Raw genomic sequence first — 20,618 nt, 5'->3', positions numbered from 1 at the left:
CTTTTTTCCAACATAGTTGCAAATTTCTAAGGCATCAATAAAAATAAAACTACTCTAATAGTGTACTAGTGTAATTGGAGAAGGGGGGAGTATGTGAGGTGAGGGGTTAGTGAGGAGTTGAGGACAGTTTTCTCATAAGGAAAAAAAACGGGCGATTTCGAGTAGATACAAGGGTTGTTTAACTACACATTTATTTTCCATCTCTATTGACATTCTCCTGCAGTTACAGAGATTTTGCTGATTATGTAGCTTTCCCTCCCTCCTTACCACAATTTTATTGCAATTTCTCACATCTCTGTCTTCCAGTATTCTCCCACATGAATCATAAAGGTCCTTAGTGGCAAAAATCTGTAAAATCAGACAAGCTTTGGTTTTGTACCATGGCAAAAATTTACAAAATTCTCCACTATCAAATTGTTAATGATCTCAAATTCCAAAAGACTATAGTTGAAATAATAACTTTGACAGTATAGAACCATGGCAAGAATTAATAAAATTCTTTACCGTGAGAAGAAATCAATTTGTTGATGATCTCAAATGCCAAAGCCTATTGTATAGGCAAAGTAGGAAGCAAAAGTATTTTCGACAGCATATCGCCATAGCTGAAATTTAACCACGGTAATCCCCTTTCCTTCCCTTCCATCATATTCGCGCTATCTAAACAAGGTATAAACTTTTCTTCTTCCATCCCCTCTTCTTCTCCCACCTTCCTAAATTTCTATTCAAACAAGTTGGTAAAGGGTTGGACACATAAAGGTTCAAGACTGATAAGGGTACATGTTGGCAGGAAACTGTGAAGGAACATGAGAGAAAGATTGAGGAGGATAATGAGACCTTTGTAACCCAGAAGGATTTATACAAGGAATAGCAGAATTATAAGGTTGATGGGAAGGCATTGAACTACTTGGTCCAGGTGCCAACGTATAATGAAGAGGTGTTTGAAGATTTGGACTAGCATGGCTAATAGTTTCAGCATGAGCTCTCTGTCCATATTCTGCAGCAAGATTGGCACGAGGAAGTAGTCGGCTCTGTGAGGTGGAGTAGCTAAGTGTTTCACCCTGCATTCTATCTGGCACACGAGGAAGTAGTCGGCTCTGTGAGGTGGAGTAGCTAAGTGTTTCACCCTGCATTCTATCTGGCATATATCTTCCAAATCCTTGGATTGATGAATTAGAAACAGAAAATGGTGTGCCTGCCGAAAAATTTGAAGCATTTCTCGAAGTCTCAACATGAGTTCTCTCAGAATTAAAGCCACCATAACTTTGGGGTTGTGGATAATTATAATGAGGAAGTGGTTTTTCCTGTGAAAATTGTGGGGAAGAATATTTCATTGTTTCGAAATAAGTCATCTCTGGTTTAATCCCTCCATAACCTGAAAAAGAGCTAGGTTGGTGTGGTGGACGATTTAGTGCAGTATGTCTCAAAGCCTCAACACGAGTTCTGTCAGGTATAATTCCTCCAGAACCTTGAACATATGGGTTAGAATAGGTAAGCGGTTGGCGTTCCAAAGAATTTGGAGCTGTATGGCTCAAAGTGTTGACACGAGTTCTTTGAGTAACACTGTTCAAAGCCTCAATGTCAGCTCTCTGGGGTTGAAATCCTCCGGAGCTTTGAATGGGTAAAAGGGGAGGTGGTTGGCAAGAGATCCCAGTGAGAGTCTGCTGTGACTTGTCTAACCCTTGTAAAGAAGTTGAAATTAGAGTGTCTGAAATCACAGGACCAGAATTTCTCCCAGTTCTGGACGTCTTTTTTACCCGGCGTTTCTTAGAGGGAGTTGGAGCTCCCAAACTGCCAGGACTGGGGCAATGCTTAATTTTCTTTCCAGGTCTTTGCCCCTCTGCTGGACCATCTGAAGTCACAGGATCAGATTTTCTCCTAGTTCCAGACATCTTATTTTCCCCACATGTCTCAGAAGGAGTTGGAGCTTCCGAACTGCAAATTTTTTTAAAATGCTTACCTTGTTTTCCAGGTTTTTGCCCCTCTGCTGGACCATCTGAAGCCACAAGGCCAGTTTTTCTCCCGATTACTGACTTCTTTTTAACCCCACTTTTCCTAGAGGGAGTTGGAGCTTTCGAACTGCAAGGATTGTCACAATTCTTACCTTGTTTTCCAGGTCTTTGCCCCTCTGCCGGACCGTCTAAAGCCACAAGACCAGTTTTTCTTCCAATTCCTAACTTCTTTTTTACCCCAACATTCCCAGAGGGAGCTGGAGCTTCCGAACTACAAGGATTGTCACAATGCTTACCTTGCTTTCCAGGTCTTTGCCCTTCTGTCGGACCGTCTAAAGCCACACTCCCAGTTCCTGACTTCTTTTTTATCCCACCTTTCCTAGAGGGAGCTGAAGCTTCTGAACTGCAAGGATTGTCACAATGCTTACCCTGTTTTTCAGGTATTTGCCTCTCTGCTGGACCGCCCTTTGCAGGGTGCTTCTTTTTGCTCCGAATAGGATTTTTAGAGATGGGTTTTGATTGTGTTGAATAATTGACATTTGCCATTACTTTCTTTGACTGGCGTGCAAGTTTACCAAATAATAGATATTTTAACCTATCTGCATCAATAAATCCCACAGTGAAGGAACGAATCTGTTCCACAGAACCCCGGATGCATGAATAGATCTTGCTAATATATGCTGACTTCACTGCTCTCGCAGTATTCTGAGACCTATCTGTAAAATCCTCAATCTGCAAGACGTGCAATTAAGAACCTATAAGATCAGAATGTTCATAAAAAAAACAGACATACTTTCAGCTAATAAAGTTGAGTAACTTACGCTTATACATCCAGCCGCTTTCCAGCTTTTATACATCCATGACCCCTCATAACTACTAGCACAAAGTCCTCTCGACCATAATGTTTCCACTGATTCAAGCTATAATGGCAAGAAATTCAACAGAAGATATTAAAACATAATGAGAACTGCCAAAAGCTAAGATAAGCTTCCTAATTCAACGACCTAAATATACAAAATAACTCACAAGCTGTAAGGGAATTTGAGGAAAAGTCGGGATGTATGGAGGGTGTAGCAACTTTTTTTCTTTTTCTGATGTGAGGGCAGGAGAGGAGTAAGCAACTCTATAAGCTGGCAGACACCAACATAATCCCTCCGATTCAAAACAGCAGATGTTTTAAGGTTGCCGCACATAGAACAGTGAGCACTTGTAATTTAGGGGGGTAACATATAATTGACTATTATACCCTTGTCAAGTACCATAATAAATAGCCATAAGAAGATAAAGAAGGGCCAAATTATAAAAGTACCGTTAAATACTTCACTTGTTTGTAAAATAAATTACATTATAAGAATATATTATCAAATACATACCTATATTATTTTTTTTAACAGAAATACATACCTATATTATGAACAGAGGCAGTATCGAGATACAAAAAATGATTACCTTAATTAACAGAGATACAAAGAGCTGTGCAAGAGATTCTTTATTTCTTTTCCCGTAGCTCAAATAGCTAGGAATTAATCTCCTGACAGCCACCGGGTCTGCTCCATCTGGTGTACAGAAGCAAAATTCGAAGTCAATACTAGAAGGTTGAACATATGGGATCATCTCTTTACACAGCAACAACATCAATAAACGCAGCAGCAGCGACTAATGATGTGTCCTAATTTGGTCCAGAGCAGAAGAAAAGGTTTGAGATCAATGATATGTGTTGAGACTTGAGAGTTGAGACTGTCTCTTTGAAGAATTGAAGTTCGCAAAACACAATTTGCAACAGCCCCAGGTCTAATTTCATGGTCCAACAGAGGCATTTGCACTTAGCAACAGTCTACATTAGAAATCTAAATACAGCCAGAATATTGTACTAAATGATGACACATCTCGCAGTTATTGTCTATTTGGTAACTCAACAGCAAAGAAATCATCAATAATTGACAATTGCACTAGATCCGAGTCCAACCCCAGGCCTAAGGGTCCAGCCCTTTCCTATTTATGTGACTTATAATGCACTTTCTAATAACTAAATTCTCAATTGGTTCATACAAAAAAGTAAGTTCCACTTATCTCTAGTACACAAGCAAACAGCAAATAATATCCATCTCAGCTTCTTACTTGTGATCAGCAAAAACTATTACCTCTGAGAATGGCAGAAAATGGAGGCAATATTGGGATGTCTCGAGTCTGCATCAATCAACAAAGAGTTACCAATGAAGTTATTAATGTAGACAAGTCAGTGATAAGGAAATTGATAAATGAACCGTCCCAACTTTATTCATAAACCTAAATCAACAACTACCTGATTAGGCTTAGATACAGAACTATGCCAAGGACCACTAAATATATAACAGCCATTTTATGGGGCAAAGATGAAATTTTAACATTCGGGAGAGAATAGATAATCACAAAGTATAAACTATCTAGCTTCAGCACTCTGACAGTATAAAGGTAAGAAAAAACTAGCACACATTCTGCTAGAAGTCTAGAACTGTACTATATGCAAATAAGAGTCGCCTCCATAATGGTGCAGGTGCAGAGATTGCAAAATGCATCAGCCAACACAATGACCATTCTCATGGCTCTTGAAGAAAAGTCCAAGGCCTGAAAAGACCTTAATATGCACTTGAACTACATGGTGTTGTCCCCAATCATGAGCTATAAGAAGTGTGTATATTGTAATGATATACTTTCTCCGGCATTTTACATGCACAATTGCACATGGAAGCATGGCACAAGAATTTCGGAGAGGACAAAGAGAGAGAAAGGACATGTGTTACGAGCGAGAGAATATATTGCCAGAATTGTAAATATTGCAAGCAACTTCCTAAATGGGAAATGTTGCAAGCAAAAAAATACTGAGGAGGTATCTGATTTACAATTTTCCATCTAATCCTGAATTTCTCTAGAAGTACATCGGTGAAATGCAGAGATGCGAACTAACACTGACAGTTTAGCATAAGTGGTTAGTCAAACCTGCAAATGAACTGCCACCAGTAATATAAGCGATAGAGAATTCAGTGTTCCATCTTTAGAGCTGTTGATATCATGTGCCTTAGCCCAAGCTTTTACCTGTGAATTGAGTAGCAATGAAAGGTTTCAACAGATCTGTTTCCATGGTCAACAATTCCATTCATGATTGTTTTTCTCGTATTCAGTTTCATAGCACTATAATGATGAAAGTCAGTACACAGCACAATGCAAATTGCAATCCAAAGCTCACATTCAGCTACGCAGCCATTAATAAAGTCTATATTTTCCTTTTTTTTACCAGTCTTCACAACATACTCTAGCTATTTTTTAATTGAAAAAGAAAATAAATATACACTAGATTAAATCACAAAGGCAAGTAGTAATGAAAAATAAAGTGTTGTCTAACCATGATATGTGATGAGATTAATTTCTTAAGGTTGATATCATTCTCAATCTTACAAGTTGTGCATTTCCAAAAGAATGTGACGGTTTACTCTTCGCCCTTTCCTTACAGAAGACTTAATCAGTAGTATAAGGTTAATCTCATTCTATTACCAACAAAAACTAACCCCCTTCCGATCCTCCTTTTCCAGCCTTCAGCCTAATACAAATGGAAATCAACGCAAATGAGATGAGGTTCACTTACCATAAAACTCAGCTTTTGAAACCTTTCATCAATAGCCGAAATCATGAAAATAATGTGGGATTTGGTAATGCCATCCCTGTTTCCAACCGACAAATCACATTCAATTCCAGACCCAGAATCAGTAACTTTTAATACAGGCACCCTAGCCGACAAGATCAGTTCCACAGTTGTAACATGCCCTCCCTCTGCAAATATTTAGGAAGGTCAATTAAGCCTGAAGTGAGGAGAAAAGGAGCAAACCTATAATGACTCGGTGAATGGACTGACAGCCACAGAAAAATGTAGATTTCATCAATTGAGAAAAATGAGAAGTCACATTTTTTCCAAAAGAAGAGGTAAAAGCCAGAATATGAGCCTATGAGGTAATGCACTAATTCTTGTTCAGATATATCAGTCAGTCCTGAAGAGACAACCTATTCTGCTCAGCACATCATGCAGCAAAGTGGAATTTCATATTAGAGCTCTACTTAGTTTGTTGAAATGCCATGACATATTCCATTGCCAATTTGCTACTCATAAAAATAGAATATTACATACTATCCTACAAGTTACTTTTCCATGCACATTTCGCGGTCTAAACTAAGACAATTTCTATGTCATCAATAATCAATGTGAACAGAAATTATAATAATGTCATAATCTCAAATCATAAAGTCCCCATCCCCAAAGATAATATGTTTTCCAATTTGTATGTCCCAACATAGTTTTCGATTTGCGTCAATCAGTAAACATTATAAACTAATTCCTCATTCCCACTGTGCTTATGTAGTATTAACTATTCCCTCCATATCCTAAAGAGCTTCCTACTCTCCGTTTAAGTCCGTGTCCAAAAGATCTTCCTATTTTTACTTTATTCCTCAAAAAAGGTTTGTTTACTTTCCATTACCTCACTCCACGTGTTGAACCCATATAATTCTACACTATCTCACAACCACATTCCCTCTCCTATTTAATAAACAAAAAGAACCCATTTCCACACTCGCTTCTTCCTTGCCTTGGTATCTATTGTTATAGTAAATAAGAAGATCTTTAGAAACAAAGGGAGATTGGGCTAAGTCGCAGATAAAATTAACATATTTATATTTGTGCGAATACTGCGATCATATATTTTGGTCTGAGGCAGTAATTATTTTAGTACAGCCAAATGTATTTTCTTTGAGTACGTTTCCAGCAGGAGAGCCAATACAATAGCATCAATTCATATTTCAAAATTTCTTTTGTCTAGATGACTAATATTTGACATGCGCTTTGAATGAATAGCCAACCCTCACAAAGTAAGCACCTTTGAAAGTGCCTAGCATTTTTATTTAGGTTAAGACATTCAAAAAAATGTTCAAAATGAACCATCATCTTATTCATCTACTAACTGCCTCAAATGAAGGATCCTAACTGATATTTGTCACAAATAGCTATCATCTACTAACTGCCTCAAATGAAGGATCCTAAGTCTAACTGATATTTGTCACAAATAGCTATCAAGTTATTTAACTTACATGCTAATTTGGTCCACCCCATAACCACTAATTGTTCAAAGCAGATTTCAACGCTGAGAAAGTATACATAAAGGCAATACAATAAAAAGTTTAACAGCAGAGTGACCTCTAACCAAACAGCATCAAGGAAAAGTAACTGTCAATGAGAACCATAAATCAGCAAAAATTAAGCAAGGAGATGTTTTTGTAGACTAGTTACTTCGGAGAGCATAAAATTTTTTTGCAAACTTCCGGAGGGTCTTGATTTTGGCAACACGATCAGCCTCAAACAATGGGTCAGTAAAATTAATTGATAAATCGAGGTCACTTTTGGCATTGAACATATCCATTGCAAAAGAGCCAAAGTTCTCCACAATAGGACATTTATCATTGTTACCTGAGAGACAAAAAAAATTTAATTAGAGGTTTATAAACATCGAACATAGTAAATGCAGAACACAAGATCATCAAAAAGGAAGATTGAAAATTAGGAAATTTGACATGAATAATCAAAAGTTGCATTCATCTTCTTAAATGAACTAGCCTTTTGGGTATCAGATATTAGTCTCGAGATTCTGTGGGTACCTTTTCAAAATAATATGAAGCATACAACAGACCTCATGAAAAATAGCAGTTGGGAGTATTTTGTGAATGTCCCCGCAAACATAGAATTATACTTAAATAATCAAAGGTGGAACTATATTTGAAAGATAGGTCAAACTTGGAACTATTCATGTTAATTTTCCTAAATAAATAGACAAAGAAAAGAGTAAGACTGGATCACAAAAACTATTGACCAAAGTAAATGGTGAAAAGTCTACGATAATTGATTTGATATGTGGACAAGGGGTTTTCTACATAAGATTCCATTCTTCAACAGTTCAACCCCCAAGATTCACATTAAAGTATAAAGTTGGTGGCCTTAGTTTCTGGTTATGATTTCTCTGGGCACATCCTCATCCTCATTCACCAATGATTATAAACCAATAACCAATTCCAGAGGAAATTTAACCAAAAGAAAATACAACTATGCCAAAGGCCCAAGCACAATCCTCTTTGAATAATCAAAACCTCCAGTAAGCCGGTCTAAATCCTCTATAGGACTCCACTACTTTGCTTATTCCTCCTAAAGAATTTAAAGCAAGAGTCATGAGATGTAACCCAAATTCTCTAGATTCTATATATAGGATGGGAAAAAGTTTCATTCTACAGCATACCATATAACTGTATGGGACGCTTTCGTGCCTTCAAGATCAGCTTAAAAAATGTTCTCATTTTGTTAAGATGGTTCTATTCAATAAAATTTGGCTTATCTAAACTTGTATGCACTTATCTTAAATTCTTAATTAATCTGAATTTATCGTAATTTATTTCAACTTTTTATAGTTGCGAAAATGAGCTTATTGAAACTTACTTAAGCTTATCTTAACTTCTGCAAAAAAATCTTTATCTTACTTTAACTTATAATTACTTAGATTTGAGTCATAAATCACAAGAAGTTGAAAAGAATGCTACCTAACTTGAAAAGGATGAAGCTAAAAAAAACAGCAAGCTGCAAGATGCAATTCGCAGTCTATCACTCTTAGCAATGCATAGCAAGAGGTGCTAAGCAGACAATAAATCAAGATTATCTTCCCAATACTATCATGATCGTAAATGCATATGCCTTCAGCAGACTATAAACGCAATTTTAATTTCTAATGGTTCTCCTAAAACATCTAAAAATAGGTGCACTGCCAATAGATTAACTCTACTCTTCTACAGTTGTACATATGGGGGTTTGGCATTAATTTACAAACTAGCGACACTTGCACATTGTGAAAATGTTTGTTTATGTAAGGAAAAAAACAATGGTGCAAGTCAGCTTACCATACATTTCCTTAGCAATCTCATTAAAAATGCGAATCAAATCTCTTCTATTAGCATAGTCTTCCAAGCTAGGACGGCACATTTCATAAACATCATCCAATAGGGGCTGAAAAGCAGACAACTGAGAAAGCAAAACTGTGTTCTTCTGCAATACCAAATCTTCATGTAACTTAGCCGCCGTCAGTGGGTCTGGAACAATTGAAAAAGCAAATCTACCTATTTAGGAAAGCTTCAATAGACAAGAGGAACAACAGGGAATATCCGTTTTATTCCTCATACGTATTTTTTGAAATGTAAAAAATACGTTATAAGACTAACAACCTACATCCATTATTATCTATATTCACAATTTATCACCGTATGATCTCCATTTTTTTATCCGTCAATCAAGTCTTTCAAAATTCAATTGCTAAGAAAATATATCTTTTTCTTCTCTCTAAAGAAAAGAAGCACTCTTATAAAATCAGTAAGGGACAAATGAAGATAATACCAGCTAAGCTAATCATACAATAACACATATCAAATTCGTCAATCGTTAGATATGCCTCAGCTGCACCCGTCAATGGATAAGAGTTTGGACCACTTACAAGGTCAAAGTAACTCCTCAAACCAGTGTTACCTAATTCCTTGATTCCCCCGAAAATTGCGAATTGAGAAAAGCGGATTATGGTCGGTTTTGATTCATTTTTGACTCATTTTGGGTGAATTGACAAATTCAAAAGGCAAATTAGATAGCGAATTAGGTAACACTGCCTCAAACTTATAAAGTGGTTTATTTCCTTCTCTCAAATGTGGGTTTTCATAAGATAACAACACTCCCCGTTAGAGAGATATGCCTAAGCCACAAGCATCAATGGATGAGAGTTTGGACCACATACAAGGTCTAAATAACTTCTCAAACTTATAAAGTGGTTTATTTCCTTCTCTGAAATGTGGGTTTTTGATAAGATAACAACACTCCCTCTTAGAGGTGAGCTGCCCTTGCCCATAATCCTGGCAGAATTCCATATCCTAACTAGATCTTAATACCATGAGAAATCAGCAAGATATGTTGATTTCTTGAAAAACCTAAGCAAGGAGATGAGCGAAATTAACAAATCTGTCTCCTAATCCCACAGTTGTTTACTCATAAAACGGAATGGTCTACTTCGGTAAGTTTACATACTGAAAGCTTCTCACAATATAAGCCTATAGCATACTCTCCAGCAGAAACATGGACCCTACTGCCAATTAAGCATTTAAAACTATCTAACAGTACACAATGTTAGTTACTTGAATTATTTCTAAAACACCTTCTACATGAATTTGTGTAGCACTGCAATAACATTACCAAAGATAAGTAGTAAGAGATGCTGAATCAAGTCAAACATCCTTAGAAAAATTAACATTGATCTTGACGTTTCTAGGTTATGCTAGTTGTAAATTAAACATGGCAGATCGGCAATTGCATATACAACACACCTTGCCCCATGTTTGCCACAAGGTGCAACAACCCTACTGCTGCTGCAGATTTGATGTCCATAACATAATAGATATATCAAACCTGCAAAAGACAAAACACTCACCCACTGTAATCAAATTTCAAACACTAAATCACAAAAAATTTACCTTAAAACATAAATTTTAACAAAAAAAGTAAAATAAATAAGTCCATCACTACCCACTGAAATCAAATACTCCATCCCCAAATCACAAAAAACAAATGCATAACACTAGCATTAGCCAGTGATCGAGCAATTTTTTCAGCAATTATATATCCATTATGAACAATAACTACATGTAAAAAGGACAAACTTTAAAGTATACATTTTTATAATTTTAAGTTCGATGAAAATTAACATTCACCACAAATTATTCATAATTGGAGACACAATTTTAACCACCAAGAAGATGAACAAAAAAAATCTGATATGGGTATATTCAGAAACATCTACATACGTTGAAAAACGAGAAATCTTTGAGAAGTATACGTGATTTCAGAAGCAAAAATCTATTGAATAACATAAAATTGTTGATACAAATTGAAAAATAACTCAAAAGATGTATGAATTATATAGGAGTAAGAAAAATTTTCTAGAAAAAGGGGGGAAAGATAAAACCTTTGAGTCGATAGCAGCTGAGAGCTGAGACAGAAAAGATGAGGAGCACCACCGCTCGCAGTTGATGAAACAATGAAGGGCGGGGACCGGGGAATTTCGAAGGACTCCTAATCTTCTATGACTTGTGAGTTCTGAACTTGTGATTTAGGGGTGATAATGAGCCTGACAAGCTCGGGCTCGGCTCGAGACTTAAACGAGCCGAGCCGAGCCGAGCTAGGCAAAGCTCGGCTCATAAAGCTCGTGAATAGTATTTTATATTAAAAAAATATTTTACATTAAAAAAATTTAATACAAATTTATATTTTATTTAGATTACAAATTATATATTTTAATTTGTGATCCAATTTCACCTTTACTCCACTAATTGGTTAAGAAAACAAGGATCAACCTTATTTTCTTTATAAATAGCTACTAAACCTTACTTCAACTTAAAGTTTAATTTTTTATCTCTTTGGTTGGAAAACAAAAATTATACTTTATTTTCTTCATAGAGGGGATGAAGTATATTTTTAAATATTTGATTATTTAATACTTAATATGATTTTTTTTTCATATAACATGGAGTTTTTTCTTTAAGAAAACATGGAGTCTCACATTGAAATTTTAACAATGTTAGGATTCCAAGTTATAAAAACATATATGTAGGATGAGTTTGTTTATCTTAAACAAAACATGGAGTCCCACATTGAAATCTTAGCAATACTACGAGGGAAACCAAGTTATAAAACATTGGGATAGTGAGTTTGTTTTTCCTTAACAAACCATGAAGTCCCACATTGAAATATTAGCAATGCTTAGAGGGAAATCAAGTTATAAAAGCATATCATGGTTGAATGAACAAGCTCACCTACTTTGTACTTACTTATATGATTGGACTTACTGCCTAAGTATTACTTTAGTATTGATGTGGGCCTACACGGTTGGGCTTCGAGCCGAGTCGAGCTCACTAGTCGAGCTTAAACGAACTCACTAGTCGAGCCTAAACGAGCTCACGAGTCGAGCTCGAGCCGCAAATTCTAGTCACGCGCTCGAGCCGAGCTCGGCTCCATCAAGCTCACGAGCCGAGCTGATCCCATGAAAAGTTAAACGAGCTCGAGCCGAGCTTAATATTATTCGGGCTTGGCTCGCTCGATAAGCACCCCTAGTTGTGATCTAGCTAGTCTCTCTTAGCCCATGTTTAGTTTTTCGTCGAGGGTGAGACTCGATCACAAAATCTCTTCGATACGGAACAAATGTTCTAACCATGGACTTAACATGTATTGGCTTAGTGCTAACTCTTAATTATACAATGTAATATTTTTATAGGCTAGGATTTTGGTTCGTGTTATTGATTTCCTAAAATAGTGTTACTTAAAACTAAAATCTTGTTTTAACGTTCAACAAAAAATGATATCGGAAACCGGTATTAGTGTAATAATGATTTGTTGTATGTAATATTAATTTGTATTGAAAAAACAAAAATTATTAAAAGAGACTGTCTATTTTTAATATAAAACTAGACTTAGTCACTGAATGGATTAAATTAGTCACCTAAAGAAATTAACTTAATCACTATTGGGCTAATTCTCTTTTTAGTATTGACCTTACCATTGCTTAATTTTAATTTAAAAGTAGGCGGTCTCTTACAAGAAAAATTCTTGAAAAAATTATGAAAATTGTGGATTTGAAAAAATAACAAAATTTTACGCTATATAACAACTTTGTGTTCACAAGCATATAAAGAAATATAAATATGCACACCTTATACGGTATAAATCTTTAATTTTCAACCTTTTCTCTTATTTTAGCACTAATATATGACAAGCATCGAGTTAATTTCTATTACATTGGATGTAAGTTATGAAGCTTTTTATAAATAGTGAAAGTATTGGGTCAAACCGTCTGACCCAATATTCTCGTCAGACGGGCTGAGCCCAGTACTATACAATATTCCTAAGTCCGCTATTTCTCCTCCCATTCCTATAAAATTCATTCCACCAGATATAATGGGATACCCATTTTCATTCTCTCTTCCTTGCTTCTCATTCCCAAACTTTATCATGATCTCTCCATTATTACTCTCGTCGTAGCGAAGAACTTGATCATCATTTCTCTGTCTCTTAGGCCCTCTAGGAGATATCCCAGCATCTTCCATATCTAATGAACTCGAAAGGGTGAACCCATGTTGGTTTTGATTAGCCATTGTAGTATTATTACCTGATGGAATGGAAATGAATGAGGAAGTAGAAGCAGCATTGTTTTGTTCCTTACAGTTGTTAACTTGATGATTGGAGTTTTCGTGGTAGTTTTTGCATCCTCCCTTCTTCAACATCTATACGAGGTTCTCTCGATCTATACGTGGTAGTAATTTTTTCTTCAATATCTATACGTGGTAGAAGAGTGGGGGAATGTACTTTTTTTCTTTCGGTTAGTATTTTTTTTCTTTCAGTTAGTTGTTTTTATCTTTCAGTCGGTTTTTTTAATTCTTCAGTTAGTTCTTTTTTCTTTCAGTTGGACTTTGTTTTCTTTCAGTTGGACTTTGTTTTGTTTCAGTTGGACTTCGTTTTGTTTCAGTTGGACTTTGTATTCTTTCAGTTGGACTTTGTTTTCTTTCAGTTGGACTTTGTTTTCTTTCAGTTGGACTAACTGAAACAAAATGAAGACTACCTGAAGAAAAATGAAGACTACCTGAAAAAGAATAAAGACCAACTGAAACCCAAGTAAAGCACAAAAACCAACTGAAAAACAAAGAAGACTAACTGAAAACAAAATGAAGACTACCTGAAAAAAAATGAAGACTACCTGAAAAAAAATAAAGACTACCTGAAAAAAAATTGGAACCACCTGAAAGTCGTCCGACCAAGATTATGGTCGGACGAGTCCGACACAATACATTCTCTTATAAATTTATCTACAAAAGGTCCTTAATTTCATATCTCATTTTGAATTAACTAAATGATTAAAGTATTATGTTTGTCTGATAACCTACTAGTCATTTGTTTTTATCAAAGCTAAACATTAGAAAATATTAAATAAAATGCTCACCAATGTGATAAAAAGTATATCGTAAATTGTTGTTAAATTCATTTCAATACATACATTTAAAGTACAAATCTTTTATACTTTTATTAATACATGTTTAAAATATCTAAACCATTAAAGATGTTTTTTTTGGATACTATGACTCTGTAAGCTTGTTTGACGACATATTTTGAAGTACTACCTCTGTTTCTTTTTAATTGTTACGCTTTGACATTTTACACTGTTCACAAATTGCACTTTGATCCTCGTTTGTGATTTATACATGAATAAAAACACAATCATGTGGAATTTTGTTAGATTCGTCTTAGTATGAATTTCATCAATATCTACAATTTATAATTTTTAAAAATGCAAAACTAGAGATATATATGATCAAAGTTTTACATTGGCATGCGTGAAAAGTATAAATGTAACGATAAAAAGAAAAGGATGGAGTAGCTTTTAGAGTTTGGATCAAGTCAAATTATACTAATAGTGAAAAGTGTGGTTGGAGACTTAGGGGTGTTTGTAAAAAATTGATCCGATTTTTCGAATATCCGATCCGCTTTTTTTAGTTTCGAGTATTCCAGATTGAGTAACCAAAAAATTTAGAAACGGGTACAAATCGGAATTTTTCATCTGAAGCATGGGATTTTATTGGATGTTTTCGGATATGCGATCCGAAATACCTGCTGCCAGGGTCGGATATCCGAAATATTCGATGATCTAGCCCGTTCCGAGACTTGTTTTATGAACATTTCCTTTGAAAATTTTCAAATTTTTTCAATTTTCGGATATCTGATGTTCCGATTTGAAAAATCAGGATGTCTGATCCGATACAATCCGATTATTTTTGAATCGGATTTGGATCACATCTTTCCCGGTCCGAAATTTCAGATAGGATATCCGAAATGAACACCCCTACTTGGAGGTACTTTTGGCGATTGAACTAGTGTTATGGATAAGCAAAAAAATAGTTTTTGGATAGAGATACATTTTATAGTAGCTTTTGTAGAAAGAATATAATTCGTTTTTGTTATTTATCTAAGCCAACAATTAGTTTAACTGAATCATAATTGTTGTAAAAGAAATTGGTATTATACTATCTCTGTTTTTATTTAGTTGCAACATTTTGACTTTCACGCTTGCCAATGTACAATTTCAAATTGTTTTATCTCTAATTGTATGTAAGTAAAAATTATAAAAATTTGATATTATGAAAGCTTACATCGAAACGAATCAAACAAGACCCCAAATGACTATATTTTGTTTAACATATAAATCAATAAATGTGGTCAAATAAGAGAACATGAATAGTGCAATTTGTCAAACGCTGCAACTAAAAAAGAACGGAGGTAGTATATGGCAACTCATCAATACGGCAACACGAGATTATTGCTAAATCATTTTTTGTTTAACACTCAACCGATTTTTTTTTTTTATTTAGACAATATTTCAAGAAATAATTATTACAAACTAAACATATGACCATTATGAGAATGATGGTTTTAGAGTGTCTATCTGTTGTACAAGGCCGCTGACTTGCTGAGACTATTTTCATAAAACATACCTCAAAGTTGGGACCAATGAGAAAATATAAAAGTTTAACTAAAAAATGACGAAACGCTCATAGTTAGGTTTGTTCCTCAATTTTTTCATAAACAAGACTTCCTAAAATATCATACTTTCTTAATTTTCTTTTTTACTTTATTTTTGAGACCGCCTCTCGAGATCCCATTGGTAGGAAGAATATGTCATATGGGCTGCCATCACACAAGACACTCGCGCAGAGGCCCAATAAGCACACCAACCCTTCCCCCACAACATTGAAAATTTGAAAGCGTGGATTATGTACTAGGGCGCTAATGCTCATTGTGCACCCTAAAGAACATATCATTCTTGTAAAAGAACACATAATATAATATTAAAGAACATGTAAATCTCTAATTACAAAAGAACATATGTCATAATGAAAAGAACATATGGTAAATGAACATATAATTTAAACTAAAAGAACATACCTTATAAAATTCAAACTAATTATTAGGCACGGGCTATGCCCCGGGTAATAAGAAAAAAATTCATTTATTAATATAATACTTTATGATAATAACACTAAATACAACTTAGCCTAGTGGTTATAACATTAGTATATGTACTTGAGGTCTCAGGATCAAACCCTATACTATGCAATTTCTTAATTTTTTTTATTGTACATGGATTACATGAACTAAAACTCCATAGGGAGAGCGCCACCTGACACAATTTCTTGTTCTCGCACGTCTTTTAATATATTTTTATAGATTTTAAACAAAAGGAATCTCGCTAAGAATCATATTTGAAAAGATGTAACAAGTTGCAAGATTTAAGGAAATAAACTAGTTATTAGGCCCGGGCTATGCCCCGGGTAAGAACAAATTTTATTTATTAATATAATATTGTAACACCCCGATAATTCTCTCTTTCTAGAAATATCTTTATAATATAAAACTTAGAGAATTACCCAGGCATTATCGCCTGTGTGATAACGTATCGGCTTACTCAGAATTTTGCAGCGGAAAACAATTTACTAAAAACCAACTTTATTAAAACTCACTAAATAAAAGACAAGTGTTTGAATCTTAAACACACCAACTTATATAAACCACAAACTGAAAATAAGATGTTCCGAAAACATAACTTAAACTAAGCTAGTAATATAAATAGTCTCTCCATTCCAGATTCCCAAATTCCCAATGAGATGCATCTGCAAACCTATAATGTCAATGCAATACTGACTCTGCTCACCAGAAGGATCATCACAGGATCAATAGGCAAAGCCATGATCATACACACAAACAAGCACGTAATCAGCAAAGATGAGTACTACATATCAGACATAAGTAATCCTAAACATGATACTACAAAAATAACATGCAAGAATAAATAATAACATAAGTATATAATAATCTGCAGACAACTTTTACTGAACTAAACTTAAACCAACTTTTTATCACTTAAATGGAATAGTTATTGCGACGAGTTGTCTTGCCTACTAATGTGAAATGCGGGCGCGACTCCGCATTTCAGAGTGACCTGCGATTTCAAGAAACCTTTGAAATAAAGAGGGATGGTGATCAATCCATTCCTAGAAAAGCTATGGCACGCTCACCATAACCCCAACCCTTATGTCCAACTCTAGACGTGCACCAGTCTAAAGTCTATAACTTATTCTCGTTGCCCTTTACATTAATTACATTTTAATACTTGTGTTGACACAAACAAGCAGGTAACACATCATTAATAACCAAACAGTCATAACAGAGTTTCTTTTTATCTTTGGATTAGCAAGTGATCACAACTTATCAACCAAGACTCCTTCAACTTCCTTTTTATACTTAATAACTTACTTGTTGAACCTAGCCAACTATAAACTTTACCTTTATATAGGTATAACTTGTAACTTACCAAATAAGGTTCACGGTCCTTAATTATAAGATAGTAAATAATACTCAAAGAATACATGTAATACATGATTCACTTTAACTTATATTAATTCACTCACGAATTAATAAATAAACCAACTTAGCATGCTTGCATCAATCATTCTATACAAACATTTATAATTTGATAATATAATCACTTCTAAATCACATGCTGCACATAGGTACATAACATGTAAAACAAATTCTAGCATCCACATATATGAACAAATACACGATACTAATATTAAAATACTCTTAGAGCATACTTCTAAATCACATAGCACGTAAATAATGTACGTACCTTGAATACACTAGCCTGTAGGCCACTTTTAAGTCGTTAAAAGTCTCCTACAACGTAATTTCCGCCTAGAAAATAAGGTAATGAAAATTAATAACTTGAACTAAAAATTCCAGCAGCTTCAAAACGATTAAAACCCCATGAAACACGTTTTAAAAATCGTTTTTAAGTACCATACTTACGTTATTTTCAATTCATAGTATAGCATAACTATTCTGGCAATTAAAAATCCTTAAAAACACCATAAATCATTCTTTTCTGAAATTCCAGCACTTATAAAATTTAATAACCACCCTCAAAACATATAAAACGTATTTAAAATTACGTACTACATAAATTTCATGATTTGTAATATATATATTTAGTTTCTAGCGATTAAAAACCCTAGAAACTATTATTTTCATGATTAAAACTAAAAATAAACTCAACATAATAAATCTGAAATTTATTATATTAATAATCATGATGACCGAAAATATTTACATAAATAAAACAGTAATTTAATTCACAAACATGCTAAATAATAATAAAATAACATAAAAACTAGTATTTTAATGGAATCCTAGCAAGGAAGAAAGAAAACAACCAACAATAATGGAGGGAGAAGGGCGCCGGCAGCACAGCAACCACGAAAGGAAACCGGCGGTAGAATTTTCGGTGCTTGAGGAGTATTTGTGACGTTTCTTGTTGAACAATAAACGTTACTTGAAGAAGAAGAAACAAATTTTTGAGAGAGAAACCGAGGAACGACGCACAAGGGAAGAGAGAGAGAATGTCGAGTAGAGAGAAAGGAAAAGTGACGTGAAACTTAGAAGAATAATGTGTATGGTGAAAATATTTTGGGTTTCTAGGATATTTATATAAAGACTTTTACTTGTGGGCTTAGAAAAAGAGATTTTAATTAATGAAACTTGATGACTAATAAGATGGGCTATTTAAGACTTTAGTCATCAAATGACTCTTTCCCTTTTTTTATCACTTTTTGGGCTTTCGATTCCATTAAACTTCCTTTTCAATATACTTTTGAATATTTAAAACTTTTATTAAAACATGCTTAATTAAAATATTTCTAATTTTATTAAGCTATGAAAAATAAATTCATTTGACTTTTAAAATAGTCAACCCTCTTTAAAAGTCAAATCATTTTCCAAACTCATTTGGATTCAAATACAACTACATAAATACTTAAATATATTTATAAAAATTCTTTAAAATTGTGGGGGATTACAAATACTTTATGATAATAACACTAAATACAACTTAGCCTAGTGGTTAAAACTTTAGTATATCTAATTGAGGTCTTGGGATCAAACCCTATACTATGCAATTTCTTAATTTTTTTTTATTGTACATGGATTACATAAACTAAACTCCATAGGAAAAGCGCCACGTGGCACAGTTTCTTATTTTCGCACGCCTTTTAATATATTTGTATAGATGCTTTTTAGCTTGCAAGACTGATCAAAGCCTTTGGTTGATAGTGTTTAGGGACGTGGCATAGGGAAAATGGTCTTACATGTGGGAGTCAACGTAGCGAAAGCAAAGTGAACCCCACTGGTTTCTAGATCCCAATCCCAAAACATAAAAAAGGCTAAAATAAACTACCAATATTATACTTAGAAGACGCCATTTTCAACCTCTCTTTATCACTAATACACCCTGTTTTTGTCTCAAGTGAATAGCACTTCCCGGTCAGTTTCCTTTCTTGCTTACCGGCTTAGCTCTGCAGAACCAATAGGTTTCCATTCTCCTAATCAGGGGTGATAATAAGCCTAACAAGCTCGCGAGCAGCTCGGGCTCGGCTCGGTCAAAGCTTGGATAGTTGAAGCTTGGCTCGAGCCTTGAACGAGCCAAGCCGAGCTAGGCAAAGCTCGGTTCGTAAAGCTCGTAAACAACTCGATTATTATTTTATACTAAAAAAATTTATATTAAAAAATATTTTATATTAAAAAATAGTTTATATTAAAAAATTATTTATATATTAAAAAATTATTTATATATATCTAATAGAAGAAAAATAAAAAAGAAAAGGTAAAAACAATTAAAAAGGAAAAGAAAACAAAAAAGATAGAGGAGAGTAAGCCTCAAAGGTTCAAAACAACTAATATATTGCATTTGTGTTGGTTGTTATATTATCGTTGTTGAACTTTTGTATTGTTGTGAAACTTTTGTATTGTTTGGAGTATGCGAAACTTTTGTATTGTTTTATTGGAATCATCAAATGATGATATAATCATTGAACTCACTTTATACAATTTTTTTGCAAAATAAATTTCCCAAACGAGCTTGAGCCCATAATCGAGAGTCGAGCCTAAACGAGCTCACGAGCCTAGCCGAGGTCGAGCCGCAAATTCTAATCACGAGCTCGAGCGGAGCTCGGCGAGCTTACGAGCCGAACCGAGCACGTGAAAAGTTATACGAGCTCGAGCCGAGCGCAGTGCTATTCGGGCTCGACTAGCTCAATAAGCACATCTACTCCTAATTCAGTCTATAGACTTTGGTTTAGGTTCAATCCAAGACCAGGAAAGCAACGAAGCCCAATGCCAAGCAAAGCCCTAGACTACAAGTGAAGAAATTGGGTTCAACTAAGCCTAACAATATTTTTTTCAAAATCATGCACTCTTAAAATGTTTAAACTACGTCGTTTAGGAGAGAATGCATCATCCTTTTATACATATTACTGTGATTTTCTATTTTTTGGTTTTTTGATTTTCAAAGTCATATGATATATTCCTATAATGCATAAAAAAATAATCAAACCTATTGGAAACATGATGATTTTGAAAACTGACAACTAAAAAGTGAAAACCACTTATTCTGATTTATTGTTTTGGTTTTTAGTTTTCAA

General features: G+C 34.5%; 1 protein-coding gene across 7 annotated transcripts; it reads right to left on the bottom strand.

Annotated features, from left to right (window-relative positions):
* Positions 1-356: 356 nt before the first annotated feature.
* LOC104909118 (hypothetical protein) lies at positions 357-11,156 on the bottom strand. Of its 7 annotated transcripts, none has more exons than XM_010698322.3 (10): positions 11,009-11,156; positions 10,371-10,452; positions 8,910-9,098; positions 7,261-7,437; positions 5,569-5,753; positions 4,926-5,021; positions 4,091-4,136; positions 3,399-3,505; positions 2,771-2,869; positions 357-2,681 (listed from the first exon to the last, which is right to left on the bottom strand). In XM_010698322.3, the coding sequence occupies exons 2-10, from the start codon at positions 10,429-10,431 to the stop codon at positions 759-761; spliced, it is 2,883 nt and encodes a 960-aa protein (XP_010696624.1). In that variant the 5' UTR covers positions 10,432-10,452; positions 11,009-11,156; the 3' UTR covers positions 357-758. The 7 variants fall into 7 exon arrangements, with proteins under 7 accessions (XP_010696624.1, XP_048495177.1, XP_048495178.1 ...); XM_048639220.1 differs by having other exon boundaries at positions 8,915-9,098; XM_048639221.1 differs by lacking the exon at positions 5,569-5,753.
* Positions 11,157-20,618: the final 9,462 nt, after the last annotated feature.

The sequence above is a fragment of the Beta vulgaris genome, chromosome 2 (assembly GCF_026745355.1).
Source record: "Beta vulgaris subsp. vulgaris cultivar EL10 chromosome 2, EL10.2, whole genome shotgun sequence".
Taxonomy (NCBI): Eukaryota; Viridiplantae; Streptophyta; class Magnoliopsida; order Caryophyllales; family Amaranthaceae; genus Beta; species Beta vulgaris.
This window is presented reverse-complemented; position numbering and strand designations above follow the sequence as displayed.